General features: G+C 39.9%; 1 protein-coding gene across 4 annotated transcripts in view; it reads right to left on the bottom strand.

The window, feature by feature from the left end:
• Nucleotides 1–1,820: 1,820 nt before the first annotated feature.
• ppp2r3a (protein phosphatase 2, regulatory subunit B'', alpha) overlaps nt 1,821–17,691 on the bottom strand; it is a 66,611-nt gene continuing 50,740 nt past the window's right edge. For 3 of the 4 annotated variants that reach the window (XM_080871677.1, XM_080871679.1, XM_080871678.1), the window contains 11 exons: nt 9,442–9,726; nt 9,078–9,181; nt 8,879–8,981; nt 8,696–8,770; nt 6,367–6,610; nt 6,093–6,141; nt 5,907–5,996; nt 5,620–5,795; nt 5,360–5,478; nt 4,989–5,095; nt 1,821–4,885 (listed from right to left, as the gene is read on the bottom strand). In XM_080871677.1, the coding sequence (XP_080727803.1) occupies nt 4,792–4,885; nt 4,989–5,095; nt 5,360–5,478; nt 5,620–5,795; nt 5,907–5,996; nt 6,093–6,141; nt 6,367–6,610; nt 8,696–8,770; nt 8,879–8,981; nt 9,078–9,181; nt 9,442–9,726 (1,446 nt within the window). In that variant the 3' untranslated portion in view covers nt 1,821–4,791. Of the gene's footprint in view, nt 4,886–4,988; nt 5,096–5,359; nt 5,479–5,619; nt 5,796–5,906; nt 5,997–6,092; nt 6,142–6,366; nt 6,611–8,695; nt 8,771–8,878; nt 8,982–9,077; nt 9,182–9,441; nt 9,727–10,734; nt 11,874–17,691 lie in introns of those variants that run through there. The other variant, XM_080871680.1, reaches the window with a different exon arrangement.

The following is a 17,691-nucleotide window of genomic DNA, read 5'->3' as shown; positions in this document are numbered from 1 at the left end:
GTGTTTTAGGCCAGCGGTCTCCAACCTTTTTTGCGCCACGGACCGGTTTATGCCCGACAATATTTTCATGGACTGACCTTTAAGGTGTCGCGGATAAATACAACGAAATAAAACTAGTACCGGTACCAAAAAAAAAAGAAGATTTATTCATAACACACGTGAAAAGACCCAGGAAAACAGAGTTAACGATAAAAACGATAACAAAATAACGCTGAAAACCGATAAAAACCCTGAAAACCATACATTTCACACCTGAGCCTCAACTCTCACGGCCCGGTACCAAACGACTCACGGACCGGTACCGGTCCGAGGCCCGGGGGTTGTGGACCGCTGTTTTAGGCAACCTAACTGGGTAGGTAGGATGTCCAGGAGATACAACTCCATCTTTTTCACACAAGGTTGCAATCAGAGATCAGTCTGTGTAGTAGGAAGTTGGCAGGGTAAAGACCCTTCAATGTTCAGTGGAATGCATGAAATACTTGCATTCTCAAATGCATCTTCATCTTCAGTCACTTTGCTGATTTGTCCAATATCATGACAACTTGAGAGCCATGGTACAGACCTATATAGCACAAAGGATGACAAAATAACCTTGCTGACCTCATTTTTCAACAGTGCCATCAAACATGCTAAGGAGCTGGTTACCATTGTAACTCAAACACTGCGATTGGCATCACTGTAGAAACTTTAGTTTATTAAATTTTTAATTGATGAAAATATAACTGTCAAAATGGCATTCAAGGGGTTCAAAGCCTATGTCATTTATATATGTCATTTTCCATCCATCTTTTTAACCACTTATCCAGTTCAGTGTTGCTGGGGGCCACCATAGCGCCAACATAGAGAGAGAGAGACCCATATTCTTTTCATACTCATTTGCACACCCTTATTCATCTAATACACTGTAAACAATGCAATACCTACACATGCGCTACTGTAAAATAGCAAATGAGAAAGTTCACAGGTTAGAGTCAAATGTCAATCATATATATTCCACCCTGAATATTCTTTATATTTTTAGTTGAGCGATTTGTATATATTAATGCCATTTATTAAATTTGTAAACTCTGTAACATATTGTATTATTTAAATAGTTTAATCTGTTACTGTCTTGGAGTAACTGTAAGTCACATAATTTCCTAAGGAATTAATAAAGTATTCTAATTTTGATTCATGGAATGCATTTCTTACCATTGTTCTATTGTATAAAATTAGGTATTGCTTACAGTATTTTAGACACATTTGAGCCAATGCAACACTCGCTGAGAGCAGAAACAATGACACTGTAAGCTCAATGGAGATTGTCTTTGCTACTACAGATTAAAAAAAGGTTGTGTAGCTCATTGGCTTACTTGTCACCTGTATAATCATGCCTCTAAGCTGGGGCAGCAAAAACAGTATGCTTGGAAAACAGCTCAGCTGATGTAATCTACAATCACAATAAACCCTAGATTTTTGGTTGTTGCCAATTTGGGAATCTCATAAATATCCAAAAAGAAAAAAACAAAACAAAAAAAACCTCAACAATGTGACTCATTGACCACAGACTTCCTGTTTAGCTCCTGCTCTTGTCATGGAGGCTCCGATGCTAGCATATTGATTCACTGCAGCGTCATACAAGCCATATAGGGTCAAATGTTATTTGTTAAAAATAACTACAACAGATGAAATTAAACAACAACATGAAAAAATTGAGCACCAGTGCATGCAAACACGTTAAGAGCACAAAGTGTGTGTACACAGGAGGGAATAACGATGTCTGAATGTGACACGTGTGTCATGGAATAAGACCATAAAGAGCAAAGAGGAAATATTTTTTTAAACATCTTTATTTAAACTTTTAAACTTAAAATGAAAGCAACAAATAACAGGAGACAGGACAGAAAAAAGAAAGAAAGATTGAAAGACTAAAAGAAAGAATTGATGGATGTAAAGAGGGAAAACCATGCCAATACAATAACCACCAGACTTTGCATCACATCTCAGCCTACTCAAGTTTTCTGTGCACAGATCAAAAATAAACTCTTTTCTCTACCTCTAAAAGTAAAGTAAAACTCCTGCATGGCTTTGCTCCTTGCCTGATGCTTGGAGCGTGAGCACCAGGATACTTTGCATAGAACCAAAAAGTCGTCGTCCAGACTTGATGTCTCATCACCATAATTAGTTCTTTCTTGTATACCGTATAGGTGAAGAAATCTCTTTAAGAGTGAATGAATGTGATCACAGCAGTGAAAAATCTGTCTCAACAGTTTCTATATTAGATGATATCTTGTATCTACAAATTTTGTGATTGTCAGGTTGGGTAGAAAAGAGGATTTCACCCACTTCTGCTGATAAAATCCACTGCACGTCTAACACAAGCATACACACAGCTAACATAATTTACCCCCCATCCCAAAGCCACACAGTGGCACAGTAATACAAACCATCATATTACAGTTGTTATGTCCATAATGGCTCATTATTACTGTTAATAATATTATAATATTGCTTCTTACAAAGCTAGAGAGATTTACAACAAATATAAAGCAGAAGTGGGGTGATCAAGGTCCTTAAAACCTTGCAGCATCCGCAAGCTGTCTTTTTTACCCTTCAACTGCAACTATACTATGGTGAGTCTGTACAGCAAATGCCAGAAAAGGATGTATATATATATATCGGTGAATTTAAAGCCACTGAGGACTACTACTAATTACAGAGTTATACAAGGGCACACACATCCACCGATCCTGGAGCACAATCCCCATGGCAACAAAACGGCTTGAAACAGAGCTACACAACACAGGCTCCTAAAGCACACTCTTCTATCAGTGCAAACACACTCCTAGCTATTACAGTAAATAAAGGAGTTAAAGGGTTCACAGACCAAACTCACATAGTGGCATCTAACCATAAACATTGATTGGGTTGTACTATAACAACTGGTTTTAAGAGATTTTAAGAAAAATGTGCCTGAAAAAAAAAAAAAAAAAAGGCTTCATATCAGTACAGAATGGACATTTCTGAATATCTATACAGCAATTGAGCAGTGACACATCTATGCATCTTAGTCTCTATAAAGCACAAACTGTAGTGTCAGGACAATGTACACTACAGAGAGTTCTACTGGAAACTCTTCAGCATGTCTTCTGTTGTTTGAATAACACGGACACGTGCTCAGAGAATCATTTTTTCTAAATGCCACAAACACTGTAGTGAAGTGCTGTTTGAAATCTCAAACGTATCTACGTAATGGTTTGCCGGCATGATACCACTACATATGTGAGTTTAAAATTTGCTTTAGGCAACCTATTTATTAAAAGGCATCTTTAGTGGTGTGTTTTTGTGTGTTATAGGTAGAGTGGACTTCAGAAACGCTGATAAACAAATGATCAATAGTGATGAGATGTAAACAGGTATGTAAAAAGGGGATACTTTTGCAGAGACTAAACGACAGTAACAGTTCACATGAATTAGAAGGCAGTGCACAAATTCAAAAAAGGATGTGAGAGAATAAACGGAGAAGATAACTCTGATGATGAAAAGACAGAATGACTTTTCCCAGTTCTCTCTTTTTAACTTAAAACAATAAAGCTCAGCTTTCTGTGTAATGTACTGTATCGGTGCGTCTGTCTTGGATGTGCGCTGAGCTTACTCAAGCCCAATGTTTTTGTTCTACACTTCTGCTTGTCAAATTGAAAATTCCATAAAAAAATAAAGGTTTAACAAAGAAAAGAAAAGAAAAGAAAAGAAGGATGTGGGAAAACATACAGTGAGATGTTGCATGAGACTGGCAGGAACAACTTACAAATCGTAGGCACATCTATTGTTTCATTAAAAATGTTACAGGTGGAAATGTTTGGGCAACTCTACCGGAGAGTTTGATATGACTGGCATTGTGCATCACTTGATGTGCATATCCCATATCTTTCACCATTATCTGATTGAGAATTAATACATTGAAATTGTAGAGCTTGAAAATAACTGTCCATGACTCCAGAGAGCGTCCAGAGGTGGAGCGCTGATAGTGCTGCAACAATAAAGAACAGCTCAGGCTGTGCGGTGAACTAAACTCCTTCACAGAAATGACAGCCAGCCATCAAGCACTGTGCAGGCCACGGATGGCATGCAGTACCACATACTGGCCACTAAGTGGAGGTGCTGATATAACCGCTCAAGCTGTTCTATGACCTCTAATTAAAGGGACTAACAGCTTCCTTTACGAGAAACATGGTGACAAGATGCTCACACAGCAGGTTTCTCAAGGCAGTGTGTGTCATATTTTTAAGCAGTGGACTGTTGCTCTTCAATGGCAGTGTCTATCATTGTCATTATTTTTTCTACCTGCCAGTTTCTCCCACTAGATGCCTACTTGTGTGCATGGCAGGCTTCCCGTCAGTCTAACTTGAGCTTAGCAAAATTCTTAAAAAGATTGTCCTTTGGCAGGATTGTCAGTAGAGAATTCACAATAATTACATTATTTTACAGTTAAGTGTTTTTCTTTGAGTCCTTCTTGAGCTTACCAAACTTCTGTCTTTGGCTTCTGTGGAGCAAAAAGCTGGAGGCAGGGACATTCTTTTTTGTGTGAATACAGATGCATTATTGCACCAGACACCAGAACAATACTGGTTTATGGCCATACTCACACACACATACAATACAATAACTCCACAGAGAAATCATGAGACAGGAGCCAGAATTCCTTTCTCTGTCTGTCTTTCGATCCATGTATGGATGCATATATCCAGAGTGGCTCTCCATCACCTTGCTGCTTTCTGTTTACCAGAAAGAGAAGCCCAAGAATTCCAAGTTTTATGCAGACAGGTCTGATATGACCAGTTTTTCCATTTTCCCAATTTCTCCAGGAACTTGAAGCTCCTCAGATTCATAGTCATCATCAAATGACCTGGGAACACAACAGAGAGAACCAATATACACCTTTATTCTTAATAAAAATGATAAACTTTTAGTTAATAACGTGAATGAGTGTGAACGTGTCTACGCCTTACCCCTCGTGCAGCTGTTCATTTGCAGTCTCCTCTGCCACTAGTATCTCATACTCCTCTGAGGCATATTTATCCCAGTCAGATGGTTCTGGACCTTCACTATCAATGTCCTGGAGCGCCACAAACACAATACATATTGGTGTTTTATAGCTTTAGATAAAATACATAAAACTAAAAAAAATAATAATAATAAGAAGAAGAAGCGAAGAAGCTATATGGCACTAGAAAAAAATCCAGCCAGATTATACACTGTGGGGAGTCACAATTTCGAATCACTAATAACCTAACAAGCATGCCTTCGAGTGGATCATCACAATATCAAGAAGATCCACAGTTATAGTTGAATATTATAAATACATTTTGAAGATTTGCACCTTTTGCACAGCAAATGGGTCTCTCTGTTCATGGTCCAGGTACTTCTCCAGGTTGAAGAAAGTGTCAAAGAATATGTGAGCCATCCGGCAGCGTTTCAAGTCACTCAGAGTTATCTTACCTAAAGGAAATAAAACAAACACACATGCAGGTGTAATGTCTCAAAAGCACAATGGGTTGTGTTTGGCCGTCTACTGATTAAAACGTAATTGTGAAATAAGAAAAAAAAAAAGACTAAGGGCAAGAAAGTTTGAGCACTAACCTGGGTTCTCAGGTTTGACCAGGTCGAGCATCTGGCAGAGCAAATCCTGAAAGGGTAGAGGCTCGATGCCCATTCTTTCCATCCTCTCACACTGTTCTTCATAAAAATACTCCAACTCAAACATGGAAAGGACACCATCACCATCCACGTCCATGCAGCGGAACCAGTACTCTATACTGGAAAGACAGGTAACAAATGTGTTACGCACAGACTCAGATTACTTGTTGCATACCTGTAGTGTACTAATCTAAACAATCACACACATATCGGAACAACTTTTGAAATACCTGGTGGGATTTTTTTTGTCTTCCTCAGATATCAGAAACCAGACAAACTCAGCGTAGCTCATCCTGCCTTCTCTCTGCACAGCGTTACCCCTGGAAAGAAAAGAGGCAGAACCATTTAGATGCTCTACAGTTATTACAGTAAAGTAATTGGCTACGTATGCTTGTTCACGTGTGGGTTTTACTCACCGAGTAACAGCCCCTGAAAATAATCTCTCAATGATTCTGTTTGAGGATGCTGTTAAAATGGGAGAATAAAAAGACGAAGTAAATACACAGAAACAAGATGACACTATTTGTAAATCAGTGAAAGCACATTAAAATCAAACACTTAAGTACTGATTCAGACAATTAGATTTTTGGCTCAGTGCTCATATAAAGGATTAGAAAAACCCCAATTGAACTGCTATGGAGCTCTTTCAGCTGGGGGAAGTAAATCCTTAACTGAGATTTGTTTTCTTACCGTGGTTGTTGTATCTCCCCAGATCTTTGGGGTCAATGTACAGATCATGATCAGTGTCCAGCTCCCAAAACTTGCAGTAGATGACGTAAAAGTGTTCGTAGGAGAAGTAGTCAGTGATCTGGTTGATGTCGTCCTCTTCTTCCAGCAGGGCCAGAGTTTGAAGGAAATTACTCCGGCGTAGCTCCATCATTGTGATACGACCTTTCCATGACCGGTTCACTACATAGTATATCCGCTGGATCACCTGTGATGACATTATAGTAGAATAGCGACAAAGACAATTCTATTATATAATAGTTTTCATAAAATGCGCTAATAAAACGAAAGTAAAGCCTCATGATTAATGTGAAAACTTTTCATGATTAATCCTATAATTCAATATCTTCCAAATAACAAGACCTCACTATATTTCTAAAGAAGGTGAGTTTATTAAATTATGAGAGACATCTTTCATAATTTCTGAAATTTTTACATTAACTTTTAACCAAAGAATGATTAATATATCCTTAACAGTGGAGTAGAGAATTATTAATTCTTGATAAGGCTTTTAACAGAATTATTAATAAACCTATTTAGTAATTACAATCGCCTTTGCTGTCTTCAATTAATCATAGAAACTTAATTTGTCCAATTTAATTTATGTATTTGACATCTGGTGGTTTTTGTATTGGTGATTCTAAAAAGTTAAAATCAAGGCAAGGTCTAAAACTGAAACTGTCAAACTAAAAATAAAACTGATGACATTTTCACGAGGTCTGTACAAGCCCCGTCATCCAGATATATTAAAAATATTCCCCATCTAGCCAAGAGGAAGACCCACAACACTGGATTATCATCCATTTTCTGGTACATGGACCTCCATGGGTTACTAGCATCTCATACAGTAGCACGTCAGCTGGTCTAAACTGAATAGGAAGTGTCATAAAATGGGAATGCAGGGGGTGTCTCTATGGAAAGGGATGGTAGGGAATGCATCAGTGTTTCCGTGAAGTCACCGTAGGCTGACGCATCGGTGCAGTGAAATCTCAGTACTTTTAAAAAGCAAACCCTCAGCTTGCACAGCTGTTCCCGTCTACATTCAAAGACTCACATGCTCTACTGTTAATATTCCACAGCTGAGGCACACAGAAGCTGTTTTGCTGACAACTTAAGAGGAGATTATGGATACTGTTCTATAGTGAGAGTAGGAAGCAGGTGGAAGAGAGTGTGGAGAGGTGGAGGTATGTTCTAGAGATAAGAGAAATGAAAGCCAGTAGAAGCAAGACAGAAGAGGGTGGCAGGTGGAACAGTGAACCTGCAAGGAGCAGAGATAGTGAAGACAGATGAGTTCAAATACCAGGGCTCAAATACCTAAGATTTTGGCTGAGAGTCACCAGAATGGATAAGACTATAATGCTAATCAGATTGAGTGGTTAAGAGACAAAGTTAGACAGACAAGGCTGATATGGTCGGGACATGTACAGAGGAGGGTGAGTGGATATATTAGTCAAAGGATGTTGAAGATGAGACAAAAACCACAGAAAAGATCAAGGTCATGCAGAGGGTTGACATAATGGAGGAAGATGCTAAGGCTAGTGTGAGTTGGAGGCAAATGTCCACTGTGGCAACCCCTATATGGGCTGCTCAGAGGCATAAGAATAAGGAAAAGGAGCAGGTGAAGGAAGAATATATGATTTGTTGGGTTTTTTTTGTATTTTATAACCTCATCAAGCGATTTCTTTTGGATAATTGGATCATTTTTAGACCAAATGGTAGTTATGGAAAAATATTATTTTATTTGGGGCATGTTTTAGCTTTTATTTGGCATGAAAGAGGAGGCTAGATAGTAAGGTGGGAAGAATAGTATTCACAGCAGAGTCTGGCACAGACGTGAATTCAGGCTGCTGCAGGAAGGACTTTAGCCTTCAGTATAAGGGTCATTATAACTCAATCAGGTGAACTATAATGGCACCCCTAGGACAGAATATTAAAGTGTCATTAAACAGAAAAGATCTTGAGAGAGTTAATTGCTGTTCACTGTTACAGTCACGTTTTAAATGTTTCTGTTATTCACTGGTAATGTGCTTGTACTTTTGAAGTTTTCTCATCTTGAAGCCAGTTAATCTAGTTTCCATTACTTGCCTTTGGTCATGAGCTTTGGACATTTATTGAACAAACAAGGTCATTGATACATGTGGCCATAAAGAGCTTCCTCATTACTGTGGCGCTTAGTCTAGAACTGCTATTCCTTTTCAGTTAACAGAGCTTGTGAGATTCGCTAAAACACAATCTTACAAATAAATATATTTTTTTAAAAACACAGCTGATCTCATTGGTTTTTGCCATTTACCGTTGTTATGTAGCGTGAATGGAATTCAGGTGCATCCTTCAGAAACGTGAGCCCAGGATGTGTATCTACAATGTCCTAATAAGGCAAACAGGAAAAAATTAGTATATAGAGTTGTCATAACAATATAGTGTAGCACAGAAATAACAGAGTTGCTTATTTCATTTATATTGGTACGATATTTACCTGCAGTAGAGGAATAAAGTCTTCCTGCTCCAAGTAGTTACAGCCAGGTTTAGCCAGCAAGTAAACAAACTTTGAGGCATCGTCATGGCAACTGTGCAACAACCTGCAAGAAAGGAGAGGAGAGACGTATGATATCAAAGCCCAGTTGCATCTGTTTTATTCTATTTGTAAGGCTTTAAAGAATATGCACGTGTCTTACTTCCTCCAAGTTGCAATGAACGAGTGAACAGACACAAAGCCTGTCCTCTCACCACCTGCTGCGTAGAACATGGGTGCTTTCCAGTAAAGTGGACACCCGCATGCCTGAATGGAAACACAACAACTGCCTGTATGACCTTACTCTGAACAACACGTTTGCTTCCTAGAGTTGCATTGCTTAGAAAGAGCACTGTTTTAACAAGGCCACTACATACAGTGATTTCTCAGGAAAAACAAAAGCCTTCTGGGAAATGTAAAGAAGTCTCAAGTCTCAATATGGACGTTGGCATTTCAACTGCCTTACTGGAATTAAATGTAGATTGTTCTATTCTGAAAAACAGGTTGGGGGAAAGGTGTGATTTTACCTTCGCGACCTTGCCCATTTCATAAATATCAGCCTTCTCCTCCTCAAACTCGGTGAAGACTGTCTCAATGGCAGCAATTTCTGCATCGTGGTTGGCAGCCGGGCCCAGGGCAGGAAGCCCACGAGGGTAGTAGAACCTGGGAATGTTAATGGCAGGAGGAGGAGGGGTGACTATCACCGGAGCTGGAGGAGGGCTGGGTGAGCGTGGCGTGGGGGCTGGTGTGGCTGTGGTTGCAACTGGAGCGGGAGGAGGCGTTCCGGGTTTCTTTTCTGGTTTCGACTGGATCTGAAAAGAGAGAAGGGAGATCATGTGTGGGAAAGGACAAGCATGGATGGGTGTTAATTAGCTGTTTGTGGTCCTAACTTTAAACATCATATTTCAGCTTTTTTTGAGACAATGTTCCAATGACTGAAACACTGCAGTCTTGGTGGCTTACTGATTCAAACTACCTGTCTTAGTCTAGATGTAAAACGTACCTTGCTTCCTTAACTTTGTATGCATTTTAATGAAAAGCACAAATAAGAATGAAGAATTTAATCACTGTCATAGATAACTTTCCCCAGAGCTGTAGATAAGATACAACTTCACTGTAGTATGATAGAGAACCTACGTAAAAGGTTGAACTGGAAACTCAAAGTGACTCATAAACAACACACAAGAGACTATTTTTTCCTGCCATTCTGTTAGTCATAGATGAGTAAAAAGCGGTCACAAGTGCACTTTTATTTTAACCTTTGGCAAGAAAAGCTCCAGGTGGCAGAAGACACATCCATACAGTCAGTCCTCAGAAAAAAATTTATTACCAAATAACTTACATGGTCAAATTTACCCCAAGACCCCAATATTAGACTACATCCTAAATGTGATACGCAACCAATTTTCCAGAGCTACTTATTAAAATATGAAGACCAAAACTGGAGCTTAATCAACACTGCATCTTAAATCAAAAGTCATTGTGTTCCCATAGGGACTTCCTGGTCTCTTCTCTTGGGCCTTCATACTCTGTGTATTGAGCAGGACAGCTGTAGCAGTCTTCTCCTTCACACCGTTCATTCTGTCACTCTATTCCTGCACCTCCTGGCCTATTAATACCCAGCTGGTATCTGCCTCAGAATAGTTTGTCGTCCCTGGCATGTCACTCTGTGTGTGTTAGAGAACCAGATGCATCTAATATATGTGTGTGTACACAGATATACATTTGCATCTGCACATCTTTATGCGCTTATAATTATTATTTATTATTATTGCATGCACACTTGTACCCTGCCTGTCTTGCTTGTTGAACTGACTGACCTGTTGTTGCTGGAAAGACTTGATTCTTTTCTTGAACCGTGAGGGGAGGACAAAGTCACACCCCTTGGCCAGAAAGGCCAGCTCCCCCCTGAGGTCAGGGTCCCTCCGTAACGATGCCTCCTTGATCATCATGGTGGAGGCTGAGGCTCACAACACCCCACCAGACACGGACACTGATGTGGCTAACGACAGGGCGACTACAGATTCACCAGCTTGCCCAGCAAGTGATAAGAAAAGGGATTGACTATGATAGGTTTACCCAACAGCTCAGATATCCAGGAGCCAAAACTGGAAAACCACTTCAGGAAAACAAAGAATATCCAGCACGTGTGGCATTTCATGCAAAGTGTCCCTTAGGAATTATTTGCACTCAAAATCGGTCTCCTTCAAACTTCACATTTATACTCATGCTCCCAACACTTTGTCCTGTGGGGCAGTAATCCAGCAGTGTTTCTATGTAAAAAGATGATCCTTAGACGTCCTGTGCTACAGTGCAGGACGGGAGGCAAAAACATGGTACCGGGCTGTTTTATGGCCCAATGCAATCCCAAATCGTAGCTTCTTTCTGGGGAAGAAACATTGTGGTGTCCCCCTGTCAGCTCTGAATGTATGTATTTGATGTAGCCTCACTGGTGCCTGCTGTTCCAAGCTGGGCTCTGACAAACTGCACTGAGAAACATGAGCCATGCCTGGCAAAGCACACACATATAACAAACCGGCTGTCCTGAGCATTAGGGTGGTGGGAGGCGGGGAAGTGCAACCATGTCGCATATCTTGGCGTAGTGCTTTGCAGGATATGAGCCCTCCTCTGTTCCTGCCTCCTCCTGCCGACTAAAGTTAGCCAGTGGGAAGTTACAACTCAAAGTGACTGTGATTGAAATAATTTCACTGCAGACAGGAAGCTTAAGTTGGTGCTTCAGGGTGAGTGGGTTGGACAAGCAAGCTGAAATATTTTCATAGCGGTAATTTGGGAGGCAGTGTTGAATCAGCGGGCGAGACACCTGTCGTTATATCTGTTGACAGAATTTCCACTGGGCTAGCTCAAAGACTCAAAGCAGCATTCCCTTTTGAACATAATGAAAATCCACAAGTGTCACCCTGCTTCAGAGCCAGTCGGTGTGTTTTTTTTTTAAATAAAAAGAGTTTATCATCATCATCATCATCAACTTTATTTATAAAGCACTTTAAAACAACCACAGCTGACACAAAGTGCTGTACATTGGAACTGTAAAATAAAATTACATGAGATATAAATAAAAACCAAATAAAAGAAGAGTGAAATCATTAATTAAATAACTACTTCAATTAAAAGAGAAACTAAGTCTCACTGAGGTTAAAAGCCAAGGAATAAAAGTGGGTTTTAAGACGTGATTTAAAAGTGGACAGTGAAGGGGCCTCTCTAACATGCATGGGCAAATTATTCCATAATTTTGGAGCCACAATAGAGAAGGCCCTGTCCCCTCTGAGCTTCCTCCTGGATCTCGGTACCTCCAGGAGCAGCTGGTCAGCTGACCTGAGAGACCGACAGGGTGTGTGGGGATGAAGAAGCTCAGAGAGGTAAGGCGGGGCAAGACTGTGAAGGCATTTAAAAACAAACATAAGAATTTTAAAATTAACTCTAAAAGACACAGGCAGCCAGTGCAGAGAGGCTAGCACGGGGGTTATATGCTCTCTTTTTCGAGTTCCTGTTAGGAGTCGTGCAGCCACATTTTGAACCAGCTGCAGACGTGAGAGCAATGACTGACTGACCCCCACATAAAGTGAGTTACAGTAGTCCAGGCGGGAAGAAATAAAAGCATGGATCACTGTTTCAAGGTGCTGCCTCGAAAGAAAAGATTTTACTCTTGCTAGTCGCCTTAAATGATAAAAACTGGACTTCACCACTGCTCTGATTTGGTTGTCCAATTTAAAATCACTGTCCAACTTAAAACCAAGGTCAGTAACAACAGATTTAAAATAGAATTCCAGGGATCCTAAAACAACAGAGGAGGACTCAGAGGTACCACTGGGTCCAAACACCAACACTTCTGTTTACTTTTCATTAAAATTTAAAAAGTTTAGAGCCAACCAAGCTTTAATGTCATCTAGACATGTCAAGAGAGGTTTTATGGAGATGCCATCCTTGTGTTTTAGTGGCAAATAAATTTGGCAGTCATTGGCATAACAATGAAATGAGATCCCATGCCTTCTAAGGATAGAACCCAGAGGCAATAGATACAGTGAAAAGAGCAGTGGCCCTAAAATTGAGCCCTGTGGGACGCCGCATGACAGAGGAGCAGAAGACGATTCGTAACCGAGAAGGCTGACAGAGAAAGTTCTATCTGACAAATAAGACCTAAACCAATTAAGTGCAGTGCCACCAATACCCACTACATCATGTAATCGAGAAATTAGAATATTGTGGTCTACAGTGTCAAAGGCAGCAGTTAGGTCAAGCAAGACAAGAACAACATGGTTACCAGAATCACATGCCAGAAGGATGTCATTAAAAACCCTTAATAATGCAGATTCTGTGCTGTGAAGGGTTTTAAAACCTGATTGAAAAACCTCAAAGATTCCATTTTCATCTAGAAAATCTTTCAGTTAACTAAAAACAATTTTCTCTAAAACCTTGGAGACTAAAGGCAGCTTGGAAATAGGCCTATAGTTCGCTAAAACTGTGATCAAGGCCAGGTTTCTTAAGCAGTGGCTGTACTACTGCATGTTTGAAATTTGCAGGAACCATACCAGAAGACAGACTGCTGTTAATAATGTCAAGGACATACTGTTGTATACTAGAAAACATTTCTTTAAAGAATTGTGGAGGGACAGGATCCCGTGGGGAACCTGTGGGCTTAATATGGTGAACCACATCCTCTAAAGTGGAGAGCGTCACAAGCTCAAACTGAGTGAAAACAGCAGTGCAAGGGACAGAGACAGAGGGGTCAGAGTCAGGAGCTGTGATAAGAGCCCTGGTGGTGACAACCTTTTCAATAAAAAAAGTTCAGAAAATCATTGCAAATCTCAGGAGAAACTTCCAAACAGGCATTCAAAAGAGTATTAAGAACAGTGTCAATGGTCCTAAATAACACACGTGGGTTATGACAGTTGGAAGAAATAATATTTGCAAACTATTCCCTTTTTGCCTCTTTAACAGTGTTCTGGTAGCGATGCCAGCAGTCTTTTAGAATTTGAAATGATACATGCAGTTTATCCTTTTTCCACCTCCGACATTCCCTCTTAACAGCACGACTGCTCTGAGTTTAAATCATTCATCCAGCCCTTTGTCAGTAAAACAAAATCACAAATCCAAAGCAACTACTGACAATCTTCCATAATACAAGGTGATGTGGTTATCCCGCTAAGTTTCTCAAACAAAATCATCAGCTTACTGTCACATGAAAGAAAGAACAAACAGGCGGCTCCTCTTAAGAACTGAGAGGATGAAAAAGGAACCGTTCGGCATTTTTACTCGACTTACAGATTCTCAGAATAGATGAATTATTAATATAAAAAAAACAAAACAGTAAATCCTTACATTTGAGAAGTAGTAAAAACAAGGAACCAAGATTTCAGTTATCAAATTGTATTAAAGTAATCACCTCTGCATCTAGTTTTCTCCAATCAATAATGCAGAAGTAGCAGTTGAATTTTTGGAAGTAATAGATTTACTGCTGTCTGTTTCTATGCTCTTTAATGTATGGACACCAACGGTTAGTAGCAATATCCAAATGTGAAATATCAAACCACATTACTGCTCCTGAATGGCGATTGAATAGATACATGGACAGTACAGACAAATTTCCTCGGATGGTAATAGCTAATTAACAGTGAGAATAAATAGAGCATAAACTGTCAGCAGTGTGTCCTCGAATGCTCCCTGAAAGGCTTCCCTTAAATTTACCAAGGCTGAGCTAAAACCCTTTCGATGCCAAGCAACACCAATCTGAAGCCGAACACAGAGGGGATCCCTCAGGATGTACAGGGTGACCCATTTTAAATCTGTCCAGCTCAAATACCTAGAAGTCTAGGACAGTACACAAGATATCTGCACATACTGTACTTGATGCATCATGACTGCCACTAACCGTTTTTCTACTATTGTATTTGTTCCATTTGTGACACTATTGTTTCTTCCAGTTTGAGCCATACTGCATACAGAAAGGTTCAGTGTGCATGCATGTGTGTGAGTAGCTTTCCAGAAAAATAAATGAGTCACCTTGTATTTTAGGGTAACTCCTCTCAGATCCCTGTGTGCCCTGCTGAATTCTTTGGAACAGCTGGGATCCATACTGAAGCCAGGGTTGCATACCGATCCCACACACAGATACAGATACTGTCACATGCACACATTGTCTAATGCTAGCTACCTATTACCTCCATGCTTCAGAGGGAAACATTATACAGCAAATATATTGTATCACTCAACAAATGTGCACTAGAGTCTCACCAGCCTATTATCTCATGTGAAATCCCACCCTGCTTTTTGACCCTTTCTTCTTTTTTTTTCTACTTTCTTTCATCCTGGTCAATGAAAGGGAGTTCATTCTCTCCACTTCCTCTGCACAACCTCTTCAGCTGTAGCAATGAGCTTGTGTTATCATAAATCTCTGTATAAAGAGTTACAGTACTTGTGTGAGAGTGTAATGGGAGCCAGAAAGGAATGCCACCAGGCAGCTGTGTGCTCTTTTCCTGTGACTGACAGTCAGTGTAACCCTGCCCTGTCAAAATTGCTCCGTTTGGTCCTAAAACCCTTGCTCTTAAATCTTCAATTTTCCTCCTGGAATCTTGAATGTTCTGTGATGATTAGCCTGCTATTAAAGATAAAAAAAAAATAACAGAAAAAATGAATAAAAACAACCAATTTACTAAGCTATACAAACTGTAAAACTCCAGTGACGGTCCATGGCAGTACGTATGAAGTTAGTGAGCTCAGGTGACATGAAAACACTCACTGGGACAAACTGTTCCTACAAGAAGGGACACATGAGGCCAACAGAAATGCAACGTCAAGGCAGAATTTTGACTAGTTATTTACTCAACTTAAATTAAATAATTAAATAGCGTAGAATTTCATATTCAAGCTGTACTTATAATCAGCTTGAATATGAAAATCTATATGAAATGGCTCTGATAACTGAGCATAGACAAGACAATGTGCTTGTGTAGTTTCTCTTTCCAAGCATGTCAACATCTTTTAATTTAGTTGTTTTAATTAAAAAAGGAACAGCTAAATTGTATTCATTACACCACAATATTCTAAACAAATAGCTGGTGAACTTAATTGAGTATTAAGGAGCTAAACAAGCAAATGTTTCCCTCATGTTGGACCAAAACATCTGATACCGACTATATATCAGATGTATCCTTCTGACACTGACTCAATATCAGATGAATGCAATAATAGAGAATGTATCCACCTGGTTCTGAACTCAAACAGTGGGACCAGTTAGATCAGACAGACTGCTCTGACAACAGGATGATCCATTGGGAAAGACTATTTGGTCATCTTATCAAGTATGTTGCACATCAGCAATCTACTCATAGCCCCTTACATGTCACTTTGAATATGTTCTAAGTTGTAAAAAAAGGATTTGTTGTTGTTGAGCATCCTGCATCCTTCCTGAATATATTTGGTTCGAACCTACTTTTTCTTACACAGACAGGAGAAAAAGAAGCATAACAGTGAAGAAACTCTGGCGGCTGATGGAAGTTTAACAGGAACAAAAGGCAACGTAACAGGTGTGTGTGTGTGTGTGTGTGTGTGTGTGTGTGTGTGTGTGTGTGTGTGTGTGTGTGTGTGTGTGTGTGTGTGTGTGTGTGTGTGTGTGTGTGTGTTATGTCTGCAAGCTTTTCTCTGCCCACCCCTCAGATCTAATCCAGCCACACAGCCACAGAAACAGGTGAGTCAGCAGCCTTCACAACACTGATCAAATAAATGCACGATGGGAAGCACAGCAGGTCAGCTGTCGAACAACAACTGCCGCCTTCATCCGACTGTTGGCACACTTGACACGCACACGTGTGCTCCTGCAGTCTTTACTAGTGCATTGATACATGTCTCTAATTTGTCAGGGCATATTACACATGTGGTTGTGTGCGGGTGTGGACGTGCGCCTTGATGTGTTCACTTAACAGGAACCAAGTCTTTCAGAGCAGCTTAATAGTGTGAACATGACAACTTCCTAAACACACACACACCTGCTCTATGAAACTGCCTGTCCGCTGTGTAAAATTATCTGTGTAAATATAGCCACCGATTTCACGTTTATTTCTGCTTCAGGCACCAGGCAGACTTAACACACACACACACACGACAACAAACATTGAGAAAGACATGTTTGTCAAGTCAAAATTAAATTTACTTGTAAAGCTATAGCCAACCATTTACTGTTTAACTGGACTGCTTAGATATTCTAATATGGAAATGTTCTGACACAATTTACTACTATCATAATAATAATGTGATAATGACCTTATAGTTCTTTATACAGCATTTTAAAAAAGGCTTAAATTACTGAAATATCCATGCACACTTTTAAGTACATAGGAGAATTAAAGCAATTATTTTATCATTGGCAAGTGTGCACAGTTATGCATACCAGTCTCATAATTTTATGTAATGTTATTTCTAATTCTTGCAATGAAACCAACTAGGACAAATAAAGTTTCAACTTGAACCCGATACACATGGAACAGGCTACTATCGCCTCTCCATCCATCTGATTATACACACACACACTCACTTTAGACCAGGCCTGCCAAATGCCATCTCCATGGTGACAACCCTTTCCCTGGATCGAGTGTGGGGAGGAATGCTCCCAGGGTTCCCGTGCCAACAGTGGAAAGCAGAGTTCACATCGCTGCTCTATTCTTTACACCCATTCTCTCTTCCTCTCAAGAAGAACACACACGCATGCATACAAACACACTGATACATGCGCGCCCACACATACAGTTACCTTGGGAACCTCCTCT

The sequence above is a fragment of the Rhamphochromis sp. 'chilingali' genome (genome assembly GCF_963969265.1).
Source record: "Rhamphochromis sp. 'chilingali' genome assembly, chromosome: 21".
NCBI lineage: Eukaryota > Metazoa > Chordata > Actinopteri > Cichliformes > Cichlidae > Rhamphochromis > Rhamphochromis sp. 'chilingali'.
The sequence above is the reverse complement of the archived record's forward strand: the minus strand, read 5'-3'. Positions and strand labels throughout refer to the sequence as shown.